The sequence below is a fragment of the Hyposmocoma kahamanoa genome, unplaced genomic scaffold, assembly GCF_003589595.1.
Source record: "Hyposmocoma kahamanoa isolate Upper Pololo Valley unplaced genomic scaffold, ASM358959v1 92, whole genome shotgun sequence".
In the NCBI taxonomy this organism is placed as follows: Eukaryota; Metazoa; Arthropoda; class Insecta; order Lepidoptera; family Cosmopterigidae; genus Hyposmocoma; species Hyposmocoma kahamanoa.
The window spans coordinates 13,501,322-13,525,152 of record NW_020654748.1 but is presented as its reverse complement, the minus strand read 5'-3'; the positions used below and the strand labels follow the sequence as shown (position 1 = coordinate 13,525,152).

General features: G+C 35.7%; 2 protein-coding genes across 2 annotated transcripts; one reads left to right on the top strand and one right to left on the bottom strand.

Moving 5' to 3' along the window:
- Positions 1-225: 225 nt before the first annotated feature.
- Positions 226-16,871, bottom strand: LOC113236708 (histidine-rich glycoprotein-like). The gene is made up of 9 exons (XM_026472867.1): positions 16,745-16,871; positions 13,951-14,012; positions 11,850-11,987; positions 11,231-11,397; positions 10,934-10,976; positions 3,255-3,307; positions 2,851-3,055; positions 2,072-2,238; positions 226-402 (listed from the first exon to the last, which is right to left on the bottom strand). The coding sequence occupies exons 1-9, from the start codon at positions 16,869-16,871 to the stop codon at positions 339-341; spliced, it is 1,026 nt and encodes a 341-aa protein (XP_026328652.1). The 3' UTR covers positions 226-338.
- Positions 16,872-21,329: 4,458 nt separating this feature from the next.
- On the top strand, positions 21,330-23,724 carry LOC113236905 (histidine-rich glycoprotein-like). The gene is made up of 4 exons (XM_026473123.1): positions 21,330-21,374; positions 21,520-22,197; positions 22,405-22,571; positions 23,490-23,724. The coding sequence occupies exons 1-4, from the start codon at positions 21,363-21,365 to the stop codon at positions 23,557-23,559; spliced, it is 927 nt and encodes a 308-aa protein (XP_026328908.1). The 5' UTR covers positions 21,330-21,362; the 3' UTR covers positions 23,560-23,724.
- Positions 23,725-23,831: the final 107 nt, after the last annotated feature.

Below are 23,831 nucleotides of genomic sequence, written 5' to 3'. Positions count from 1 at the left end.
ATAAAAACTCAAGAAAGCTATAAAAAACTTATTACTGTAATAAAAATCAGTACATTCGTGACAGATGATTGCTCTTGAAGTTGTTTTCACTTCATTTTTAATTAATTTTTTTAGAAAGAACTAGAGTTACTTCGATGGATACGCGAATTACGATAAAGTTCGATTTCATATATTATGTATAATTATCATTGTGATGAAATAAAAGTAAAGAAATAATTTATTCGAAATATATATTTGGCGTAAGTACAAAAGTATCAAATAGCATCACAGAAATAAAACAGACAAGATCACAGAAAGGTTCAAGTAGATAACAATATATAGTCAATTTCTCTAGATGTTTAGTAATGATGATGGTGATGGGGCACAATGTGGTGGACGCTGTGTTTCACGTCAGCGTGGAAACTGTAAGTAAAGAGAATTCATATTAAATTATGTGACTGAAGGGCTGTGTAAGTAGTAAGATGGTAGTAAGTAATGATAATGAACTTTTTAATGTTCTGAAGAAGCCTAAAGTATTCTTCTTGTATTAAAAAATAACTTTCATTAATCAATAATTAATATAATTAATATAATATAAATAAGGTCATTTTTAAATGTTGAAGGGAAAATGACCTTACGACAAAATGTTTCTTAGGACGTTTCCGTCGCGACAGTGGAAATTTGAAATATCGTAAGGAATGTTTTAACGTAATGGAAAATGTTCTTATTACAAAATGTCGCTTATGACATTCCAAAAATCGATATATCGACAAAATTATACTAATAACGTACACACTCAACATAGGCCCGCACTAGGGAAAACCTATATCACGGGTGCCATGGCCACACATTTAGACAACCACAAATTACACCCAAACTCACGAGAGAAATAAATGTAGGCCATACAAACTTTTCTCTCGGCCCGAGAATCGAACCTGAGAGCTCTGTGTGGCAGTCCGGCATGGTACCGTTCGGTCACGGAAGTAGTAAAATTATTACCCTTATATCGACTGTGGAAATTTGAAATGTCCTAAGAGACATTTTGCCGTAAGGTCATTTTCTCTTACGACAAAATGTTCTTTACGACATTTCAAATTTCCACCTTCGAATAGTCTTCAATGAGCAGAGCAATTATTCCGTTCATGGACAGTAATAGAGTTTAGTGTAAAATTAAATTTCAGAATATGATAGTACAGGATATTTCGCTTCGCTATATGGATCACAAAAAACCATCTACGAGCTTTACATAGAGCGATTTCCAAGTGTTTTCTGTGTAGTTGCCGCCTACTGCTTCTCCATAGAAAACTATCAACAACGTACTGACAAAATTCTACGATTTGCATACTGAAAATTATTTATTCAACCAATGTAAGCACAAGGGCTAGTAAAGTTGTGTGCGCTTCTATTTTAAGTACGATCCATAAAAGCGTTCAATATATTCTCAGATAGGCATTCCTCGTCAATAATAGGGTCGTCAATAAGCCCTATCTTCATTTGAACGCATTTTGCTACATACACGTCGGATGGAGCGATGAAAAATGTATGAGGTTTGGTGTGAATGACGGCTTTGAGTTCGCTTTTTTGTACCAGAAAATCATGTCAATTACAAATTTCACACTACGGAATTCCTTGTATCAGAGTAAGGAAATTGGCTTCCGTAACAATAGTACCTAACAGAAAAGTTCTTTTCCTAAATTAATTCTTTTAGGAATGAAACCAAGGTCCTTCTCATCATATGCCGATAGTTTCGACAGCTGGTCGGCTATCTTAGGTCTGATGGTAAATAAATATCATCAACTCGTTTATACGTTCCATTGCTGGGCGTGGGTTTCTTCTCAGGCGAGGGTTTGGGCCATAGTCCGCCACTCTGACCTAATGCGGGTTGGGGACTTTACACGTTTTCCGAGGGGTGTGAACCTTCTTCGACGTGCAGGTTTCATCACGATGTTTTCCTTTACTAAGAAGCTGATGGTAAATTTTAAACTAAATTTCGCACATTAATTCCGGAAAACACAGATGTGCGAGCCCGACTTCGTAAATAAACAACGTAAGAAAATCTCAAATGATTATATTATGATGGTGATTATCTTACCCGCTGTGCTTGTCACCATGATAGTCAACGTGTCTGATGGAGCCATCGGGTTGGTGGAGGGCGTAGTATCCCTTGACGTGGTCCCCATCGCGATGCTCAGCCTGCGACTTAATGTCGTGGGTATGGGGGTCTTTCACCTCATACGCGAAATCGTATTTGGGATACGCCTGCATAAATAATGGGACTTATTACGCTAAGTATAAATTGGCGTGATCACTATCGCGGTGCTCAGCCTGCGACTTAATATCGTGAGTCTGGGGGTCTTTCACTTCATACGCAAAATTGTATTTGGGATACGACCGTGTAAACAGTAGAACTTATTACGCTAAGTGTAAGTTTTGAGACTGATAATCAAATAAAAAAAAATCAAAAATAAATTTGTGAAAAATATTTATTATTATTGATGCAAGATCGTACGAAGACAAAGAAAAATTTTCTCAATTTGGCTGGCCATGTTGACGTAACAGATGCTGGTTCGTGTCTAGTCATATTAAGAGAATTTTTCTTTGTATTTTCCGAACTTTGTATCAATAATAATAACTAGTGGAGTATTTTCACAAAAAATAGACGAATATCGTAATAGTAAAAAGAACATGATATTCAGTAAAAATATAGCAAAAATTTACTTTAAATAGCTAGAGTAAGTTTACAATGTTAAGCAAGTACAAATCTGAGAAACCATGTATTTTGATTTGATTGATTTTGGCTGGCAAGTGGTCAAATGTACAATTAGGTACTTAACCACTCTGAATGCCCTACATATATATTGATATATTTACATAATAGTCATGGTCGTGATGTCCATGGTGTCCGTGGACGGGCACAAGATGAGCAGGTCCGTCATGACGGTGGATGTGCTGTGAGGAGTAACCATGGCCATGCCCATATTGAGCTACGGCGGTGGCAACCAAGGCAGCGAGGCACAGAACCTGGAATGGATTAATAAAAATAACATAGTAATTGAAGGTAAGATTACTGATATCACTGATAAAGGAAATATTTATTGTTCATCATCTTCATATCAGTTTAGCATTTGCTGCTGCTTGCGTGCTGTTCGTGAGCACGACTGTCCCGGCCTAGTGCCGCTTACATTCTTTTTTATAATACCAAGTGACAGATCAAACAAATCATGGGTCTGGTGTTAAGCGACCCGTTTGTCCATAGCAGCTACAATGCCACTCACATCTTTAAATCGCAAAGATCTAAGGGATACCTGTTCCCACTGTACCAGTCAACCTGAAACAAGTTGACAAGTTCCACGTGCCCGTAGTTTCACCAGCACCCTTACCCTTTTAAAATCGGAACACAGTAAAGCTCACATTAATGTTTGGCAGCAGAAATAGGTAAAGTTACAGGTAAGGTAGCGATCGCATCCAACCGCTGCTTTTGTGTTTCTACAAATAGGGACAAAACTGATATCCAAGGCTTTTGCCCTAACAGTTCTTGTTGGTAGAGAACGAGGTAAACCGGGAATAAGCTACGTGGATAAAGAAGGTGAACGTGGGGTCAAAATTATGGTTCATTAGCAAGTATATAAAAAGAATCACATGTACGAAGTTCTACATTGATAAAAGTAAAATGCTTATAACCACTCTTAAATTAAAACTGTAGCACCGTTTGTTTTATTAACATTTTTACTTTTATTATTTACCTTTGAAATCATTTTGTTCTTCAGTTAAGTTTTTCGAATGTGCTAATGATACAATGTACTGCAGCGAACTGGTACATATTCTTAAACTCCACGTCTTTTATATCGATAACAAAGCTTAACCAAGGTAATATTGATTTCACTAAATTATAGGCAGTTAAGATTAGTTTGCCTGTGGAGTATGAAGTTTGCAACAATTTCGTAAAACTGTTTGCCTGTTTGCACACGGTGTGACATTGCCACATTTTCTTATCAGTGATTTATTGGTAACCACCTATTATACTTTCCTAATTAACTTTACAATAGCTGTTGTATAGTACTGCTGCACTGATCTAGATTCAAGTGAATAAGGAGACAATAATATGAGTATCGGAATTATTTCATGGTATAAAAATAGGCAAATATTAATACATCTAAATGTAGATGGATAAGTCCTTATAAAAAGTGATTACTGCTTTTTATAGACATTTACAATACGAAGAATGTACTTTCAAAATTCCACTTACGTTGCCGTTCATAAGACTTAAGATGTTGAGTCTTCCGTATCTATGACTGCTCTAAAGTTTTTTATTCTACAAGCCAGAACACAGCACTGCTGCTTTTACGGTCGAAACAGATAGGCGGTGGTATCAACTCAGGCAGGTCACTACAGAGAACCCTACCATAGATTTAATGAGACCGGAGCATATTTTTCGATATCAAAGGGGGCAATGTTTTGCATGAAGGTTTACACCTATATAAACCCTACTATATTAACGAATTTGGGCGAAGTAGACATCAAGACCCGTAACTAGAAATGGATCCTATGTTTATAAGATACATAAACAGGTGTCAATTTACTCTTTCTTACATTACGCGATAGGCAATAGTGCAAATACAAAATACAAAGATTACTTATTGCACACCAAGAAATAGAAATAAATCAAATACAATTAAATTAAAAATAATCGGCAATACAATGGGCGGTCTTATCGCTTTAAGCGATTTCTGCCAGACAACCTTTGGATGGAAGTAATTCTGTAACTCACAGGAAAAAGATGGGAGTGTGTGAAGAATTAATAATCAATAGATAGATAAACGATAAATAAATACAAATATACATATATTTATTAATAATAAACCCAATACATATAATATGAACATCGTAAAGTATCATATGTTCCTACACCTATAAAAATAAAATTTCTAAAACATAATTTTGAAACATAAAAATACTTAAGCAGTTCAAGTGAGTTAAGTCACACTAAAGTTTGGTACTGTTCTTTTGTCTTATTTTTGAAAATATTCAATAAATTTTCCTTGTTTTATAGACAAAGTAAAGCGTTCCACAAACGAATTGCCTGAACAGCAAAGGACTTGTCGTAGTACTGGGAGGTATGTAATGGGCATCTTAAGTTGGAGAGTTGAAGATGAGCGCAGACATCGAGTGTTGTACTGATGGGCGAATTCAAATCGCTCGTTAAGATAAGGTGGTATGTCAGGAATGAATAAGATGCCATAAAGAAGATTATGAATATGAGCATTCCGACGAAGTCTAATGGGTAACCACTTTAGCTCCTTGCGGTAAATGGAAACTTGATCAAATTTCTTCAGACCATAAATGAAACGGATGCAAAAATTTTGTAGACATCCAGCTTGTTAAGCTGTTCTTCGGTTAAATCCAGATAGCAGACATCAGCATAATCGAGAATTGGAAGAAGAAGAGTTTGGGCAAGCGCAATTTTCGTGACTATTTGTATCTTTCGTGATAATTTAGTTGACCTCGGTGGCCCAAAGGATTGGATGAGGAAGTCCCGTGTTTGATTCCCGGAAGGACCCAGTATGGGAAAATACTTTTCTGAATTGGTTCTGATCTGAGTGTTCTGGGTTGTGCCCTGGAGTGTATTCCGTTGCTTTGGTACTCGTAGTTAAGGGCTTCTCCTCATTGCAGACCAACTAATTTTGGTATGGTTCTCTAACACATATGGCTCAGGTCCTTGCTTGGTAAAAATTCTCAAAAACTTTGTTGTTGCATCGGTGGCATGCAAAATATTAACCTAAGCAGTAATTTAGACCTGTTTTTACAAATAAAAATACCAAATAATTTTATATCTATTTAGCACAACAAATATTTTTCTTCTTTATTAAGCTAACCTTTGTCAGAAGGCTCTTTCTTTCGTTAGAAATATACTTTCGTAGCATATTTTAAGTGTTATGTGTGCGCCACCTACATATTTTGGTTGGATATAGGATATATTTTATTTCTACTACGTAACATGCTTTAATACAATACGCGTCATCTTTTGAAGAAAACATGTCTTTATTTAAAATAAAACCTTGGCATGTAAATGATGACATATATTCCAGTAGCTATGTGAACTAGTAGGTCAAAGACATGGAGTCTTCGCCGTTTTTGTGGCTTCTTTTCACTGCGCTGTACGACCTTGAAACTTGATACAAGTATTTTTTTTTAAAGTTTACTCTAAAGTATATATAGGGGAAAGTCAATTGTAATGTTTAAATAGGTTATTTGCGTTATATTGGTAATTGTGTAAACGTAAAAATTTGCCAAGTGACTAGCACAGAGGTATTCTGTTATCAATGGAATTTTTCTGAAATTGTTGTCGTTGGATGCAAAATAATATGCAGTCGAATTTTTGACTGCCACAATATTTTTGCTTCGGGTATGACTTAGACATAAACGACTGTGTTACACCTACTTGTAGAGTTGGGTAGGACATGAAATTAAAATGAGTTTGTGAGGAGTACCTCATTTGAAAAATGAGGCGCTACAAAGTCCTACTTTAAATGAGGTGAGGTGGTAAGAATGTTTGATTGTTTGTTTGAATGAATGACTCAACAGACGGGAAATATTAAGCACATTTTCATAACTTGATGGTATCAATTGATTGGATAACTTAAGTGTTATGACATAGTATAAATAAATGCTAATTTAATTTCGTGCTATGGTAGTAAAATGTTTTAAAATCGGCTAAGAAGCGGGTAGTGCAGGACCAATCATTGTTGCTTTTGTTGAATTCGAAACAGTCGGAAGTGCGTGACCTATGACATGAGGTGAGGTGTGAGGTGGGATATTTTTATAACATGAGGTGTTGTGACAAACTAACCTAAAATCTAAGTAATAACGCCATTGTCGTAAATTCTTTTCTCAAAAGGGCATATCATCATCATCATCATAGCATCAGGCGCACGACTTAATAACAATGAATAAAATAATATAAAAAAAAATCCTTCACTTGAATTGAAGTGGTAATTAGTAAACAAAATCGCACATGATTGAAAAAGTCTCAGTGGTGTAGTCCTCATTAAAATAGAAACCAAAAATGCTCGCGTGCAGATGGCAAACATTATCCCAATTAAGCTATAGCAATATTACATTGATCAAAGTAACTTTAAAATTCCTTAAGCCTTATTTCAACGTCATGCCTAATTGAACCTTTATTACACTGGATTTCCTCGAACATATATTATTATTTTATTTTAAATAACGAAATTTCCTATTACCTAGTACCTAATTAATGGCTAAATTACCTCAGAATAGTGTGATTTACGGATTATGGTTCCAGTTGAACAGCCCCGCTTAAATGATCATGAACCAAAGAATCGGCTCCAACAGCTCATTGACTAGAGTTTGAAAGGCCGGTGATATGTATCATTGCAATTTTGGAGTGTGAATTTTCATGAGTATAAATCTTAATAAAATTTATTTTCACCATAATGCAGGAAAAATGGGAGAATATTTTTGATCATTTATTCTATGTTAGTTCAGTTTCCTCTATATTTATTTATTACATATTAACATTTATGTTTAGTATTTTTTTTTTCATTGAAACAACATGCAACTCAAACGCATTAATTGTATATTATGTTCTTCCGTCCGCCTTCTCCGCTACCTCAAAATTGTCGTCATGAGTTCAAAAACTTAAGAAGTTGTGTAAGCAACCAGTGTAGAAAAAAAATGGCGGGTTTTGTAAAAATAATTTTTACAAGAATTAATTTTTAGTTTAAGTACATTCATGCACAAATTACGTGATGACTTTGTTTTTTTATTTAGCTCTATGGCCAATTTAATGCTCAATAAATTGACAATTATTAAAAGATCATTGATAATGATATTTAAAACAATCAATAAAAGTCTTTCAACATTATTAAAACCCCACTTAAAATCACATTCGTTTATATCATTACATGGAATCCATTTCTTCTAGAAAGCTGGAAATTACGTGATTTAATTTTTTTTTAGGTTTTATGAATTTAGGTTAATTTATCTATTATGTCTATCGGGCAGAAGACATGCACTTATAACGTGTTGTACAATTTGCAAAATAATCGTATTTTAATTTGTTTGGTTTCCTCAGCTTCTAATAATTATCCAGTATTTAGGAGGTCTCGTTTTAATTTATATAATTATAATCGATTAAGACAATACTTATTTTAAGCCGGATGTATTGTTGTTAATTAAACACATAACAATGTACATACTATGATGCCTAGTTTCCAAGCGGGTTACGTAAAGATTACAGATTGACATGCTATATTATCTCAATGCTCGGCACATGTCTCCGCTCAGGCGAAGGTTTTCTCTTTTTTTTGTTACTTGTGATGAATCGACAAAAATATTTGATTGTCTGTGATAATTATAACATTTGATTAATAAGTGAATATATGATTTTAAAACTTCTTTCTTCTCTCTCTTCTTCTTTCTTGACTTTACTTACACATACAACGAGGGGATCCGCAGGGAGTTACAAAATATAGATGGGATCAGTTCGTGTTTAAAATTGGCGGTGGATCAGTTGTAGGGGATCAGATGGGAAATTCTCAAATATCTACAAAACGTTTGTTGATCAAATTTTTCTAGTATTTTGATAAAAAAGCACATCATTGAAATTGGTATTTTTTTATAATATCAAGTGACGGGACGAAAAGTCGTCGCCAGATGATAGCCGCTCCATAACAGTTGCAGTGCCACCCAGAGCTTTAAATCGTAAAGATCTGAGGGGCACTGCCACTGCGCCCGTCGGCCTGAGACACAAGTTGACTAGATCCACATGCCAGTATGAGCCACGTGCCTGTGTCGGAAGTCCGACACGCTGGCCGAATGCTGTGAAGTTCCCAACAGGGAACTTCACACTTTTTCTGAGGGTTATGAACCTTCTTCGTCTTGCAAGTTTCATCACGATGTTTTCCCTCACCGAAAAGCTCTTGGTAAATTTCAAATCAATTTCTTACATAAATTGCAAAAAATTTTTACTCCGCTTGAAGCAGGACAAACCATTACACTACCACGGCTTTTTTACCATGCTACATTTTGTAAAATACTACAATTCTGAGATATTTATTTAATTATCTCTAGCTTTAGTCTATGTCTTAAATATATTCGAGATAACTGTATCGTTGTTTCATAAAAAATACAAAAATAGTTTATTAGAATAAAAACATTTGCTTCCAGGAGTAGAATAATCCCCTGAATATTTATTTATAACTATCTGCGACGCAGAGGTCCCGGGTTCGATTTTCGGATCGGGAAAAATATTTGAATAGCCTACATTTATTTCTTTAGAAAGAAAGAAAGAAAGAAAGAAAGAAGCATTTATTCGACTAGTTAAATTTACATGCCAAAAAAGTAATAATATAAAAACAATACAATCTTAGCCGAAAAGGCTAGCCAGCTCAGCATAATGTTGGGCAGAGCCACAACGCTGGTTTTCAGCTGGAGCCTGGTAGGAAGTAGACGGCTTTGCAATTAAACAAAAAAAAAAAAACGCACACATTAAACATTACAATTAAACAAAAAGAAAAAAAAAGAGAATACAAATAAAATATCAATTGAATACAAAAACATAATAATAATTAAAAACTATATAATAAAATAAAAGTGAAGTGTGATCAGTCTGTTTAAAAGTTATCCATATAAACAAATAAAATATGCAAAATATCAACAATTTTAGAAAGGGCGGAAGCTGTAGCCGTTCATTTGTTGTAATAACGTCCAGTCCTTTAAACTTTTACGAAAACCAGATAATGACGTTGTATTGCGAACAGGAGGAGGCAGATCGTTCCAGATCTTCGCTGCGGCATACTTAAAACTTCCCTTAAACGCCGCGGTATTATGGCGCTGGATGCATAGTTGACCAAGGCGAGATCGTGACGACCATATTAGTTGTTCATATAGATAAGGTGGTTTTTTATGTTTCACTATACCAAAAAGAAGAGTGGCTAAATGCAGATATCGACGTGAAGACATATTTAAAAGCTTTTCCTTAGTTAAATAGGGCGATATATGACTTCTAGGTGGTATTTTGTAGCAAAATCTTAGGCACGCATTTTGAACTCTCTGTATTAAATCATTAGTTTTACCTAGAAGACGAGGACCATAAACTGTGTCTGCATAATTAAATTTGGACAAAACTAACGATTCCACCAGCTTTAATCGTAAATCGGTACTGAGATAATCTCTCATCTTATATAAAATTTTTAGACGGTAAAAACAATTACGAGCAACTTCTGCTATATGGGATTTAAATCGTAGCTCGCAGTCCAAAATGAGCCCTAGAATACGCGCTTCGTGAACTCGAGCGATTGCCTCTCCGTGAACGGTTATTTGAGGCTCCATCGAAATTATGCTTGAGACCTGTTGTCTAGTACCTAATATGAGATATTTAGATTTGTTTGAATTTAGTGAGAGTGAATTTTGTTTAGACCACTGACAAATTCTCTGTAGGTCCTCATTGATGCTGTTTACTGTAGCATCAACATCTCTTGGTTTGCATGATAAGTATAATTGCAGATCATCTGCATATAGATGATATTTACAGTTCTTTATGCAGCCGATGATATCAGCAACATATAGTACAAAGAGCAAAGGTCCGAGTATTGAGCCTTGGGGGACACCACTACGAACATGGGCAACAGAGTCTTTCGTGAGTTTGAGTGTAATTTGTGGTGTTCTATGTGTGTGTCCACGGCACCCGTGACACAGGGTTTTCTTTATTGTGGGGCTATGAGTGTGTCCTTTATTTATTATTTATTTAATTTTTTATGGCGTACTAAAGCAAGAATAAAATTTAAAAAAGACTTGTTTTCAATTGCCTATATTTTTTGTATATACAAAATGTATCAAAATTCCGTCGCTGGAACAAAGATCGTAAAGTTAACGAAATAAAAATAAGTTATTCAGTTCATTTGGTTCAGTAATGATGACCGTGGTGTACAGGAACGATGTGGTGGGTGCCGTGCTTGACATTCGCGTGGAAACTGAAAGAATAAAATTAAGATTAATTCAGGTTGTCAATGCTTAATAAACATATTGGTAAATCACATAGAAAGACGGCTACAAATACAGATCAAATTTCACAGAAACATGCTGTTTTTCGTTTCACTTTACGTAATCGCATCCTAATTCCATAAACAAAACACAAATACTGGACACAAAAATATAGATTTACTGATAAAAGACACTTGGACATGGTGTTGGTAAAAGAGAGGTACTTGTATATAAGTGGACTTACCCGCTATGCTTGTCGCCATAGTAATCGACGTGTCTGACGGAACCATCAGGCTGGTGGAGGGCGTAGTATCCCTTGACGTGGTCACCGTCGCGGTGCTCAGCTTGTGACTTAATGTCGTGGGTATGGGGATCATGTACCTCATACGCGAAGTCGTATTTGGGGTAAGCCTGGATTAGAAAAAAGCCTGGAACACCGCTGTAAAGTTGCCTAGTTTACGGTATTCTACAGGATATGTCACGGAGAGTATGCGATGGAATTGCATGGTTTAATTCCGTCTTTCCCTTTCTATCATCGGATGACTAGATGTGGGCTGGGGTTCCACACCTATGTTGTGGTTATGGAGTGAAATCCCCTGCCTTGGACTTATAAATATATAAAGACTTATTCCTTGACCGCTATAACTTCTCAAGGCTAGAGTGGATAGGCATTATTTAGGTGTGCATGCACCATCGTCGCCCTCATCGTCACTTTTTATCAGGTGAGATGGAGGTCAATTGTGCACTTATTTTTTTATTTAAAAAAATCCTTGTCAAACATGTAGACAGGAGGTTATTTCGATGTTTTTCGCTTTCTATCGATTGGTAGATCGTAATCATTATTTTCATCGCATTTAACTTACGTAATAATCATGTCCGTGTCCGTCATGGCCATGAATGACATGTGAAGGTCCATCATGGCGGTTGATATGTTGAGAGGAGTAAGCATGGCCGTGAGGGTAGGCGGCCACAGCTGCAACCAAGGCGGCTAGGCACAGGACCTGGAATTTGAACCAATTTATTTGTTGATTATAAATTACATAAAAGCAATAAAAAAATTTGCTATGTAGTATTAATGTCTTTCACTTCAATGCCGTAAATTATTTCCTTGAAATTTCAGAGAACTGCTGGACAAATTCGACAAAAGTCGAAGAAACTGCATTCTAAAATTAGATAGAAATTAGCCTTAGGGCTTTTTATGACGTGAGTAGGTCGATAGGGTTATTCTATTTGTAACTAAATAAACACTTTGACACTGTGTTAAGAATGATTGTTTACCTTAGAGATCATATTGTATAATTTATTAATTGCAATGTTAATAACTCAAAGCTCAGCACAACACTGATACCAACCACCGACAAGTAGGGTCTTTTATATCAATAACAAGCCTTTGTTATTGTTATAATGTCAACCAAGGCAATATAGATTTCTCTCCAAACTATAAGTTCAAATTGTTTACGGGCTAGTACGGAATGAATGCAATAATTTCGTAAAAAAATGTTTCTGGCTACTTAATTGATAATGTGTAGTAGTGTGTAGTAAATATTGTTGTCAGTTAGTTACAAATAGTATTATTTACATAGCACTATTTCTAATTACACCTCTCAAACTTCCTAGCATGACATTTATGCGATCCTTCTGTGCAATATAATAAGCCTGGCACTGTCGAGTTACCGATTAGGTCATAACTACTTCATCGTATGTATAAAATGAAAATTTCAATAATTTTGAACGTTAGTCGGTTTAGGCGGTCGGTTTTTGTGATCAGACAGTATGTTGGTCATCTATGGAGGTCATGGCGGCACTTTAAATGGCTACTTGTATTCGCTATTGGATGTTTGATGTACGTGGAAAAATATTTGACCTATCTACGGACAAACATGCAAACACTGACAAATATGAACGTCTACTTATGAAGCCAAATAAGAAGTTAAAATAAGGAATATGATCATAGTGTGGACGGTTTATTTGCGTATTTTGCTCCTTTGATGTGGGTCGAGAAACCGACCAGCGCACAGTAACGCGAGTTTGGTGTATTTGTCGAATAGGCAAATAAGGTAAATACTTTGTCAAACGTATTATCTACACATTGTGATAGCCATGTGAAGTACCATCATTAGACGCGTTTTCAAAACTTCTACAAACAACACAATCACCAACAAATCTACGTCAGTTTTTTAACATTTTTTGTGAGAAGTAAAACAAATTGTTGTGAATATGTTTTAGTCGTAGAACGAAAGTTCCTTGTTTCAACGATGGTCGTTTCCTGTGCTCGGTCTGATTACTAGAGAGCTTTAATTGCTATATTTTACCTTAAAATATAGCAATCAAAGCATGTGATAAATGTCGTCCTCCTGTGATGGTTACGATGTTTTACATGATACCTACCTCAGAGCTAAGTATGTGCTAGCTGGAGTATATAACCACATGGTAAAACTATTACTTGTTATACACTTGGGATGCATGGTAGTAGCCTCCCCACACGACATGCCATTCGTTTACTGTACGTCTGGTCCTTTCACCACGATATGGCAAAATCGACAAGATAAGAAGAAGAAGTACGCAAAACTATTCACATGCTATGTATTATTCTGTCATATTTTATTTTTATATTTTGTCCCTCCGCTGGGCAAAGGCCTCACCCTGTTTTCCAATTGCTCTCGATCTTGAGCAACATCAGGCCAGTCTTTTAAAAAGGAGTCCTAGTCATCCCGCCATCCGTCCTTATCTACCGCGTCTCCGTTTTCGAGTGTTGAGGTCTCCACTCTGTGGTTATCCCGACCCATAACTCGCTCGGCATGCAGCAGACGTGACCAGCTCAGTCCCACACTTCAATTTGGCCGCTTCTGAGCTTTGATAATAATAATAACGCACACATTTAACATAGCCCCTCACTAGGGAAACCCTATGTCGCGGGTGCCATGAATACACACAAAGAAAACCACAAATTACACCTAAACTCACGAGAGAAATAAGTGTAGGACATACAAATATCTGTCCCGGCCCGGGAATCGAACGTGGGTCCTCTGCAATGGCAGTTCAGCACGGTAATCGTTCAGCCACGGAGGCTTTGTATCGTATACACGCATATATTCAGTTCTATTTTCTAAAGTATAAGAGCTGTATTAGTTCTTCAATACGGTATCAGAATGTCTTAAAAACTCAGAAACTGTTTTTAGCAAATCAATTTAGTCGACCTGATTTGTGAAATACTCCAATCATTAAAGTAATAATTCGATTTGTAAATGTTAACCTTATGTGTTACAATATAAGACTGGTATTTGACGTGACGTTTCCTGGTTTAGTTACTCAACAATTTTATTCGTCTGTTTCAGCAAAACTGAAGTTACTCGGAAGTCTGGACTCAAAAATAGTTTTGTACAATGACGTGATTCTGATGGATTGGTAATGTAAACATAAACGGTAAACTCTGATGCAGTAACTGGAACTGGATCCCGATAACAACTAACGGCATTGTAAATTTTATTACTAAGTTTCTAGTTGTTAGTGTAATTAGTTTAATCGTTAGTTCAGTTTTAGAAATCTGGATCAATTAGCATTTGTTCTTAAGGTTGTGAATGGCACTATATTCGGGTAATTTAGGACTATATGCTTTTAGAATGCGCACCCTTTGTGTAATAAGGCCACATTAAAATAACAAATTTGCAGAAGAGAGGTTAAAAGACTCTATGGACTAAATTAGTCTATTACTTTTTAGACATAAATAGGAGAGTTATATAATTTTACACAATTACGTTACGTATACTAACCAAATTTGTTCACAATAAGAACAATATTCTTTTTTTGATTTTCATATTGTTGGTGGGTTTACTACTTTACATTACTTTTATGTGATAAAAGCTCTTGTCGTATGATCACATGTGACTTTATTATACTAGTGTATAGCGACATCCCTAGACAGGGCTAGTAGGTGTAAAGGGTAGGCACCCTTTACACCTACTGGGTGACGAATACTATCACAGGTTTCTCACTACGGCTAAAAAGTCGTTAAAAACCAGATACAAAGATCCGACAACAAGCACATAGAGGAATTCGTGAGGTCCGCTGATTCGTTCCGTGGCTTAGTTGGCATAGCTTCTGCCGGCCAGATTGAAGGAATTTTTTTCTAAGTGTTCGATCTTCGTATTAATAATTATAGTAAACTAGTGCAGTAATTTCAAAACCGGATCACAGTAATGTTGACATTACTACTTGGCAGCAGAAATTGGTAAGATGAGATGTATTGTTATCGTTAGATACAAAAACATAGTATTCAATTATACGCGACGGGAACAGGACGGGACGTGAACTCTTCTCAAACTATAGTAGCACCCATTTACCAAGAGAGACTTGAATTTGTTTTTGAATTTGTTCTTATTTTGCTTTTTTCATTAGGTAAGGAGTCTGCTATTTTATTATAAATTAATATACGTCTATGAAGCGGGCTTTCTCTATCCATTTCTAATCTCGGTAATACTAGTTTTGAATTTCGACCGTGCCTTTTGATAAAATAAATTGTTTCGACACGTTTATCCCCGTTTTGTAATTTTAGTATAAATATAACAAACCTACTTTCGTGTCTTTAACCTATTCGTAACCTACTTTCGTTTCTTTATCCTACATTTAGAGCAGTATCCATGAAGGTGTATTAAAAAACACTTTACAAAAAACGCTATTTAACCGAAAGTGTAACGGTAGCATTGCATTCCAAACGATAAGAGAATCTTGGTTACATAAAAAACATCTATAAGGTTTTAGCGTAAAAAACTGGTTCACGGCTCGAAGAGACACAGTGCGTATCATATTTTTGCTAAATAGTCCATCAGGTAGCAAAAAAGTATTACTAACTTTGACGTCACGTTGAGGTCACGTTCCAGTAGAGTCTACAGAATATAAATTGGGCTTTTAACGATGGTATTTCATTTGGTCTTGTAATGTTTACTTTTTAAACGACTTCAAAAAAGGAGGAGGTTCTGAATTCGACTGTATTTTTTGTATGTGTGTACTCCTGTATTTGTGAACCTATTATGATGATTCTTTTTTTATTGAAAAGAGGTACCTCGTTATTACTCGCATTTAAATTTAAAGAAATTATTCCACCTCTAAGTTTAGCGCTATTTCCGGTGATCGATTTCAATAAAACTTAGCATATTCCACGAACTTTGAGGTCGGTATTTTTAGTACGCTAAACAACAAACAACGCACACACTCATAGCCCCGCACTAAGGAAACCGTGTATCGCTGGTGTCATGGACACACACGTACGTAGACAACCACAAATTACACCCAAACTCACGAGAGAAATAAATGTATGCAATGCAGTCTAGCATGGTAACCTTTCGACCACGCAGGCAGTATATTTAAGAATATAATATAGTTATATACAATATAAGAATATATAAAAGAATATATATATAAAATAAATCACAGTGCAGCGCGACGAAATTTAAATATTTGGGCTACTGGGTCACTAAGAACTTAAAAGATACTTGTGACATTGAGAGGGATCGTAGGTCGCAGGCTGTCATTAGCAATAAGTTGGTCCGTAGGTTCGCACGATGTATTTCAAAGCTTACAGCATATCCTTTTATATATGCAACCTATGGGTCAAGTATACTTAGCGGAGTGTCCAGTATAATAAGGCCTTCAGATTTCTGCTGGGGCTGCTGTGGCGCTGTAACGCGTCAGGGATGTTTGCGGAGGCGCGCACGGATGACTTTGACGCTATAATGAGGAAACGGTGCGCCTCCGCGCTCACTCGTGTCCTCGCCAGCACAACCGACTCTTAATGGTGTTCGCTGATTGGTGGCACTTCCCAATGCTACGCCGCTGGATGCAGCTTCACACTCATCGTTGGGAAATTCCAGCGATAACAAGCTAAGCATTGTGTCCTTAAAACCTTTTATTATTAATGATATCTATTTTAGACTCTCGTCTCTCCCAAGGCCTAAAATATTAATTTTGAATTTTATTATTAATATTATTAATAATTTCGTGAAAAATTTGTCAGCATCCTAATAGCAAAAGATTGACTTTAATATTTTTTGTACAAAATAAATTAAAAATACTTTTATTTCGATAGACAAGCAAATTACTTTTGATATCGTAAGATTGATTAAAAACGACTATCTTAAATAAGATTATCACATTTGTAAAATCGTCTGTTACGTATTTAAAAATAGCCTTTTGAAATGCATAAATCCGATCAATGACCTTTGTATACGTTTAACGCTTTACATTGAGTTTCTTTTTGGATTTTTACTCTCTTGTCCATTGTACTTTCTAAACTAGATCAAAACAAAATCCATGATACTGAGTGTAATTTAAATATTTCTAATCAGTTTTTTAAGTCATTTGCATGGAAACGCATTTAACTAGTAACCCACTACAAATTCGCGATCGGTTTTCCAAATGTACTTATTAATATGATTATTTATTTATTCGCCAAAAATATTTAATTCCATGAGTTCTGTGTACTGACAATGTGCCACACAACCCCACCAATTGCTCGATTTCAAACTCGGTAATTCCCTGTACTATGAGTACCAGAGCACGGAATTTACGCTGAGGCACTTTCCAGAAAACCCAGCTCAGAACCAATTTAGAAAAGTTCATTTCCCAATTTGGTTCTTCCGGGAATCGAACCCGAAACCTCCTCATCCAGTGCCCACAGTATAAACCGTTGGGCCACCGAGGTCGGCATTTTATATAGCTAGAGATTTAAATAGAAGTCGTAATGCGTAATGCTGCAGTTTTTGTGCAACCCAATATTATTCCTAAAACCGTTATTAATGCTTGATTAGAGGGATATTTCTTCTATCTTCTCTATTGTTTCCATCTCATAATTATACAGGTTATAAAAATAAATATAAGTGAAAATTTATAACTTGTACCCAATTTGAAAACGATTCTTTAGCACTCCATACAAAACTCAATTATCTGATAAAGCTCTTTACGTAATCATAATTAATGTTGTGACATTTGAAATTATAATACAATTGAAACATGTCAACAAACAATAGTAAAATAACAAAATCTTGTAATAATTGATATGTAAGAAAGTAAATGTGTTAGTTCAAAATCTCACCTAATGGAATTTGAAGATGTGAACGGGGATAAGACTAAACACAAATTACGTTCAGCTAGCTTCAAATAAAAGAAAGAGATTACTAATGGAAGAACATGCGAACTTCACAGCACATCGGTATCATCTCTAACATAGAAAGTTTTAGTTAGACCTTGTTAATAAAACAGTCTTCTTGGGAGCGACCTTAGATAGTAAACTTCAATGGTTTCCACATATATCTTCCCTGGCCAGCAGATTAAGTTCCGCTGCATACGCAGTCCGCAGAATACGTGACCTTACCGATGTTAGTACTGCTAGACTAGTTTACTTTAGTTACTTCCATTGTATAATGTCCTACGGGATTCTCACGTAGGGTAGAGCGGCAGATATTCAAACCATATTTGTATTGCAAAAACGAGCGATTCGTTCGATGTACCATTTAGGTTTTCAGGTTTCTCACAGAGAAAAGTTTAAGGGGACTGACTGTGGTATCACAGTACATTTACTGAAATATTTTATATGGCCGTAAAAATATATATCATTTTCAAGTGTAAATTTATTTTATCTATGGAATAATCGATTTTTTGACGTCTTTGACTTTTAATAATAAAATAATTAAAATTGAAAAATCACATTAAAGAATTAAATTATAGGTATGTAGAGTTTGGAAATTAAAACACAGAATCAATTTAAATCGAACCTGGAACTTTTTCACAGAAGACTGCTAAAGCGCATCAAGGTCCATTATAATGTTTTGTAAATCGGCTTTTAGATGTATTCTTGTTTAGTTATCTTTCTATCTAACAATTGATAAAATATAAAATAACAAAAAATATTAATGACGTAAGCACTGTTATTTAACAGCTCCACAGGTTGTTGCAAAAAGGTCAGCCTTATTTCATCTGCTGATCTTGTACAGATAATAAGAAACTACATTTTTTCTTTCAGTTATTTGTTACCATACGTACAATAGCGTGTTGTATTGAACATAATTATTGATAGGGAATTAGAATTGGTGAAATTATTGATACATGGGACTTGTCCACTTATGTCTCAGGGTGACGGGCACAATGACAGTGTCCCTTAAATCGTTGTAATTTAAAGCACTGAGTGACACTGGAATTGTTATGGACTTATGTGTCGCTTACCGCCAGGCTTATGACTTGTTCCTCTTGTCACTTATATATATATCATAAAAATAAAGTATCACAAAAAAAGAATTTATTGAGCAATGCATTGGGCAAGTCTTTTTGAGTTATATCTAGAACTAAGATTAGTACATGTTTGCATTGCATTCGTTATACATTACATTCAAGGACAATTAATTTGTGTCACTTACAAAGTTTGAAAAACAAACCACGCAATGTAATGATCATTCATAATAATTGTTGTGTTTTAAAGTCAAGAAAACTATATAGCTATTATTTTACAATTAGTGTATTATGCATATACCTAGTAGAGATTGTACTTAAGTAATTGTTATATTAACAAAAATAAACACGTAAATACCTTGAAAACAATTTTAGTAGTAAGAGAAAAGTCTAACGTTAATAATTTGTTAAAAAAATTGCTTCATTTTACCTCGATACATGTCGAGTGCTTAAGTTTATCCGAAAAAATAGTTTCATTTCCAATTAATCCTAATTTTAGTTTCTAGTATTTAAGCTTTTATTACACCTTAACTGTACATTTCAACGTATTGTCTAATAAAGAGAATCATCTGAGGAAATTGAATAAATATGGTAAAACCTAAATATTTACTAGTCTCATTTTTCATTCGTTCAATAAAGAGAAAATTAAGATGGTTCGTATTCATTGCCCATTTTTATTTTTTATACATCGACGTCGTACATAATTATAACTATTTGCCGCAGATTAATCCTGCTAGTGTTGTTATTTTAGACGATAGACAGCACGATAACTTTTTTTTATAATAATAAGTGACGAGACGAACACAAGTCGTGTGCCTGATGGATAAGCTACACGGCTGTCCATAACAATTACAGTGCCACTCAGAGCTTTAAATTGCAAAGCTCTGAGGGGCACTGCGCCCGTCATTGAGACATAAGTTGACAAGTCCCATGTACCTGTAATTTCACCAGCACCCTTACCGTTCAAAACCGGAACACAGTAATGCTGACATTACTGCTTGGCGGCAGAAATAGGTAAGGTGGCAGTACTACCTTGGACGTACTCTTTCGCAAGGAGCTCTACTGCTACTAAACGTATTGTAGCTAAAACAATTACTTATAGTGAAATCAACCAAAATATTTTAGTGGTACGGTGAAAATAAAATAATAGGTCTACTCAATTGAACTAGTTGGAAACAAGGAAATATAATGCGGTAATTTCAATTAAATACATCATATCTCGTATCACGAATCTGCTACACCATTATTGGCATTATCGTGCTAACAAAACATTTTTTAGCTTCATTTCCATTATCGTTATCATATCGTATTTGTCATGATATCGCCGAAATTTACTCCAGGATGCTACCCAGCACATCTAGACCAGAACTAATTTAGGAAAATTCATATCCAAATTTACCCTACTCGACTAATTAAAAGCACCGAGGTTATCATACGGCTTGATTGTAAAAAAAACCTGTTTTTTATAAATATTCACCCATTTATTTGAGTAGGCAAAGGTTCTACCATACAGCCTCTTCATATATTTAGTATCTTTCCATGTTTTGATGGAAAAGGTGACAAGATTATGACCGTTCAGGGCAGCGTTCTCAATAGTTATGACACGTCATTGCATTACTGATTCGTCTGACAGAGGGTTGCCCAATTGCCTAACTTTGTTCGTTTAAATTTACTTTCAATTCTGTACCAAATAATCTACAAATCTACATAAAAACTTTATTACTATTCGAATACTGATACGATTAAAGTATATGCGTCTTGAACTATAAAAAAAATATTTTATTCTAGTTGCCTCTTCAGAAGTGACGTTGACTAAACGAGACTTGCAGTAAATGATTGTCGGTATCGCTACATATAAACTGAATTAGATTTATTCTAAATTGCATCAACGTTGTCTGCCTTTTAAAGGGAAATAAAATATATTACTAACTACCCTGATACCTGTTAATTAAAGAACCCACAGTTTTATAGTGCATCAGTTAAGCGGACTAACAACCTTCACATTGGTTACGTAAATTACGTCATACAAAGACAGCGCTGCGTGTTGCGAACATGATTCAATTCTCTCTCGTAACGTCTCCGGTATATATTGAGCTAATAACCTATGCCGATACACCAGTTGCACCGCGGAAGTCAAACGAGATACACGGAAGGCGAAAATGTATACCAAAGTGCGCATCCGAAATCTAAATAAGTAGTACTTTGTACCGTTTCACCAAAGAACACACAAACATCGATACATTGAATTAGTAGTGAAGGAAAATATACCACCTGCAGATCCCAAAAAATTCCATTAACAATTAAATTTAATTTCAGATACTAGTTTTTGCCGCCGTCTTGGCAGCGTTCAATTGCCAGGAACACACTTATACCCTGAAGTCAGTGGTTCAGCATGAGCAGCCTCATGAATATAGTCATCACAGACATATTGTTCTGCAGCATGATCCTGCACCTATTCATGAAACTCAGTATAGTGAGTCTGCTGAAGACCAAGAACAGGGCCATAATCGTGGACAGCCATCTCAAAGCATTGTCCATTATGCTCAAACTAGCGAAAACTCTCCAAAATCTGAAGAAGAGTACGCTCCTGTTTACCAATACGTGCAAGCTCAGCATGAAGAGCAGAGACATCATGCTCCTGTTCATCACCAGACCCAAAATGTTCCTGTTCCCCAACATCATTCTCAGGGTCATGAAGTCCAGTACAATCATCAACTTGTAGCTTTCCACCATGGACCTCAGTTACAACATGGAGCTCAGGAGGCTCAGTTGTACCATGGAGCGCAGGAGGCTCAACTGCACCACGGCGCGCAAGAGATTCAGCTTCACCATGGAGCACAGGAGGCCCAGCTCCACCATGGGGCACATGAAGGTCATGTGCACCATGGAGTTCATTTGCACCATGCTAATCAACTGCACCATGCTCCTTCCCAACACCAGGTCGAGAGCAATGCCCACAAATCCCATCACCATGAAGAACCCGTCGATTATTACGTAAGTCAATCTAAATAAATAAATTACGTGTACGGACATCCGACTCCTGATTTACCGCAACTTTCTATATTCATTTATTCGATTCACAACGTTCTGCTTAATCATGAGTGAGATCATCTCTATAGCTAGCGGAATAGACATACTGTAAACAGATTATGTTATATAATGAATTCTTGATGAGGCAAAATGAGGCTATTTCCATTTCAGGCACACCCTAAGTACCAGTATGAATACAAAGTAGAAGATCCCCATACTGGTGATAACAAGTACCAGCATGAGACCCGTGATGGTGACTCTGTAAAAGGAGTTTACAGTCTTCATGAAGCCGACGGCTCCATCCGTACTGTCGAATACAGCTCCGATAAACATAACGGGTAAATGATATTTCAATTTTTATTAATATTTTCGGACCTAATAATTATGATACACTAGAATCTCTCACTAGATGTCAACTTACGGCGTTGAAAGCCAAAACACCAAGAAACAAAGTACAAAGATATATGACAAAAACACATAGGACACTTTCGTCGACTCGATAACTTCACCTGTAAGGCTAGCACGATAAGGCGTGTCTTGCGCGAGAGCACATAAAGCGCGACCTCTATGCGAGAATAGCAGTATCTCACGCTTTATGTCGCTCTCGCGCTAATCACGCTCTACCTTGCTAGCCCTAGTGTAGCTCAGCTGGTATCCAGCAGCGCTACGGTACGGCGTGGTCAAGGGTTCAAGTACCATCGTGTCGAATAATTTTTTCTTTGTGATCGATTTTTGTTTTAATAATCGTAACGAACTAGTGGAGTTATTTCATAAAAAAATCTCAATAATAAAATATAATACGTTGTTATCGAGTTCTTAGGTTTTCGCGATTGTTACACATAGGAATGAAACTATTTTTCCGGATTTAAATCGCGTATTACGGACGGTTGACGTCAACCGTGACCATGGGACCTGTAAAGGGCCCGAAACGTCGGTTTGTTTGAAAAAACAAATATACGCGATTTAAATCCGGAAAAATAGTTTCATTCCTATAATACGTTGTTATTTTATAAAAACTTCGCAGTTTTTATTTGCAAAAAAAATCTTATTTAAAAGACTTTAGTTTCGATAATGCTGTTATAGCAATGATGGGAAATAATTAATTGTATCTGTTGGATAGACAAGGTATTAAAAACGGTATTCCGAGTATATCATCTATAGTTATTGCTCATAATAATGGGTTATGAGATTTTCGTCGTAATTCAAAAATGTACATGAATCCTAAACATTTCATAACAAATGTATATTATTCACAGATTTAATGCAGTGGTGAAACATTCTGCCCCAGGACAACATGTGGAGATTCATAGCCACCATAAGAACTAAATTCATAAAAGTCTGATTTGAACGTTTGATTGATTGTGTTGTGCTTTTATTATCGTTATGTACATGTGTAAATAAACCTATTTAATTACCTTATTTTATACTAAAATTTTGTATTTAATTTACCCTTGAACTTGCTTATTTAAACTTTGAGCTTATTTTAATAATTTACCAATTGATTTTATTACAATTTTTATGGTGAGCCTTAACTCCCGGGCTGGGAGCATATATAATAGGGGTTAAAGTATGAAATTGCCGATTTGTACTGAAAATCT

Coding starts and splice junctions, on each gene's coding strand:
- LOC113236905 (XM_026473123.1), top strand. Junction 22,198..22,404: donor AAGAACCCGTCGATTATTAC/GTAAGTCAATCT, acceptor TTTCCATTTCAG/GCACACCCTAAGTACCAGTA. Junction 22,572..23,489: donor AGCTCCGATAAACATAACGG/GTAAATGATATT, acceptor TATTATTCACAG/ATTTAATGCAGTGGTGAAAC.
- LOC113236708 (XM_026472867.1), bottom strand. CDS start 16,871: ATGCTTAGCTTGTTATCGCTGGAATTTCCCAACGATGAGTGTGAAGCT. Junction 11,988..13,950: donor GTCCTACACTTATTTCTCTC/GTGAGTTTAGGT, acceptor TTCAAATTCCAG/GTCCTGTGCCTAGCCGCCTT. Junction 2,239..2,850: donor ATCACGACCATGACTATTAT/GTAAATATATCA, acceptor TTATTTATGCAG/GCGTATCCCAAATACGATTT.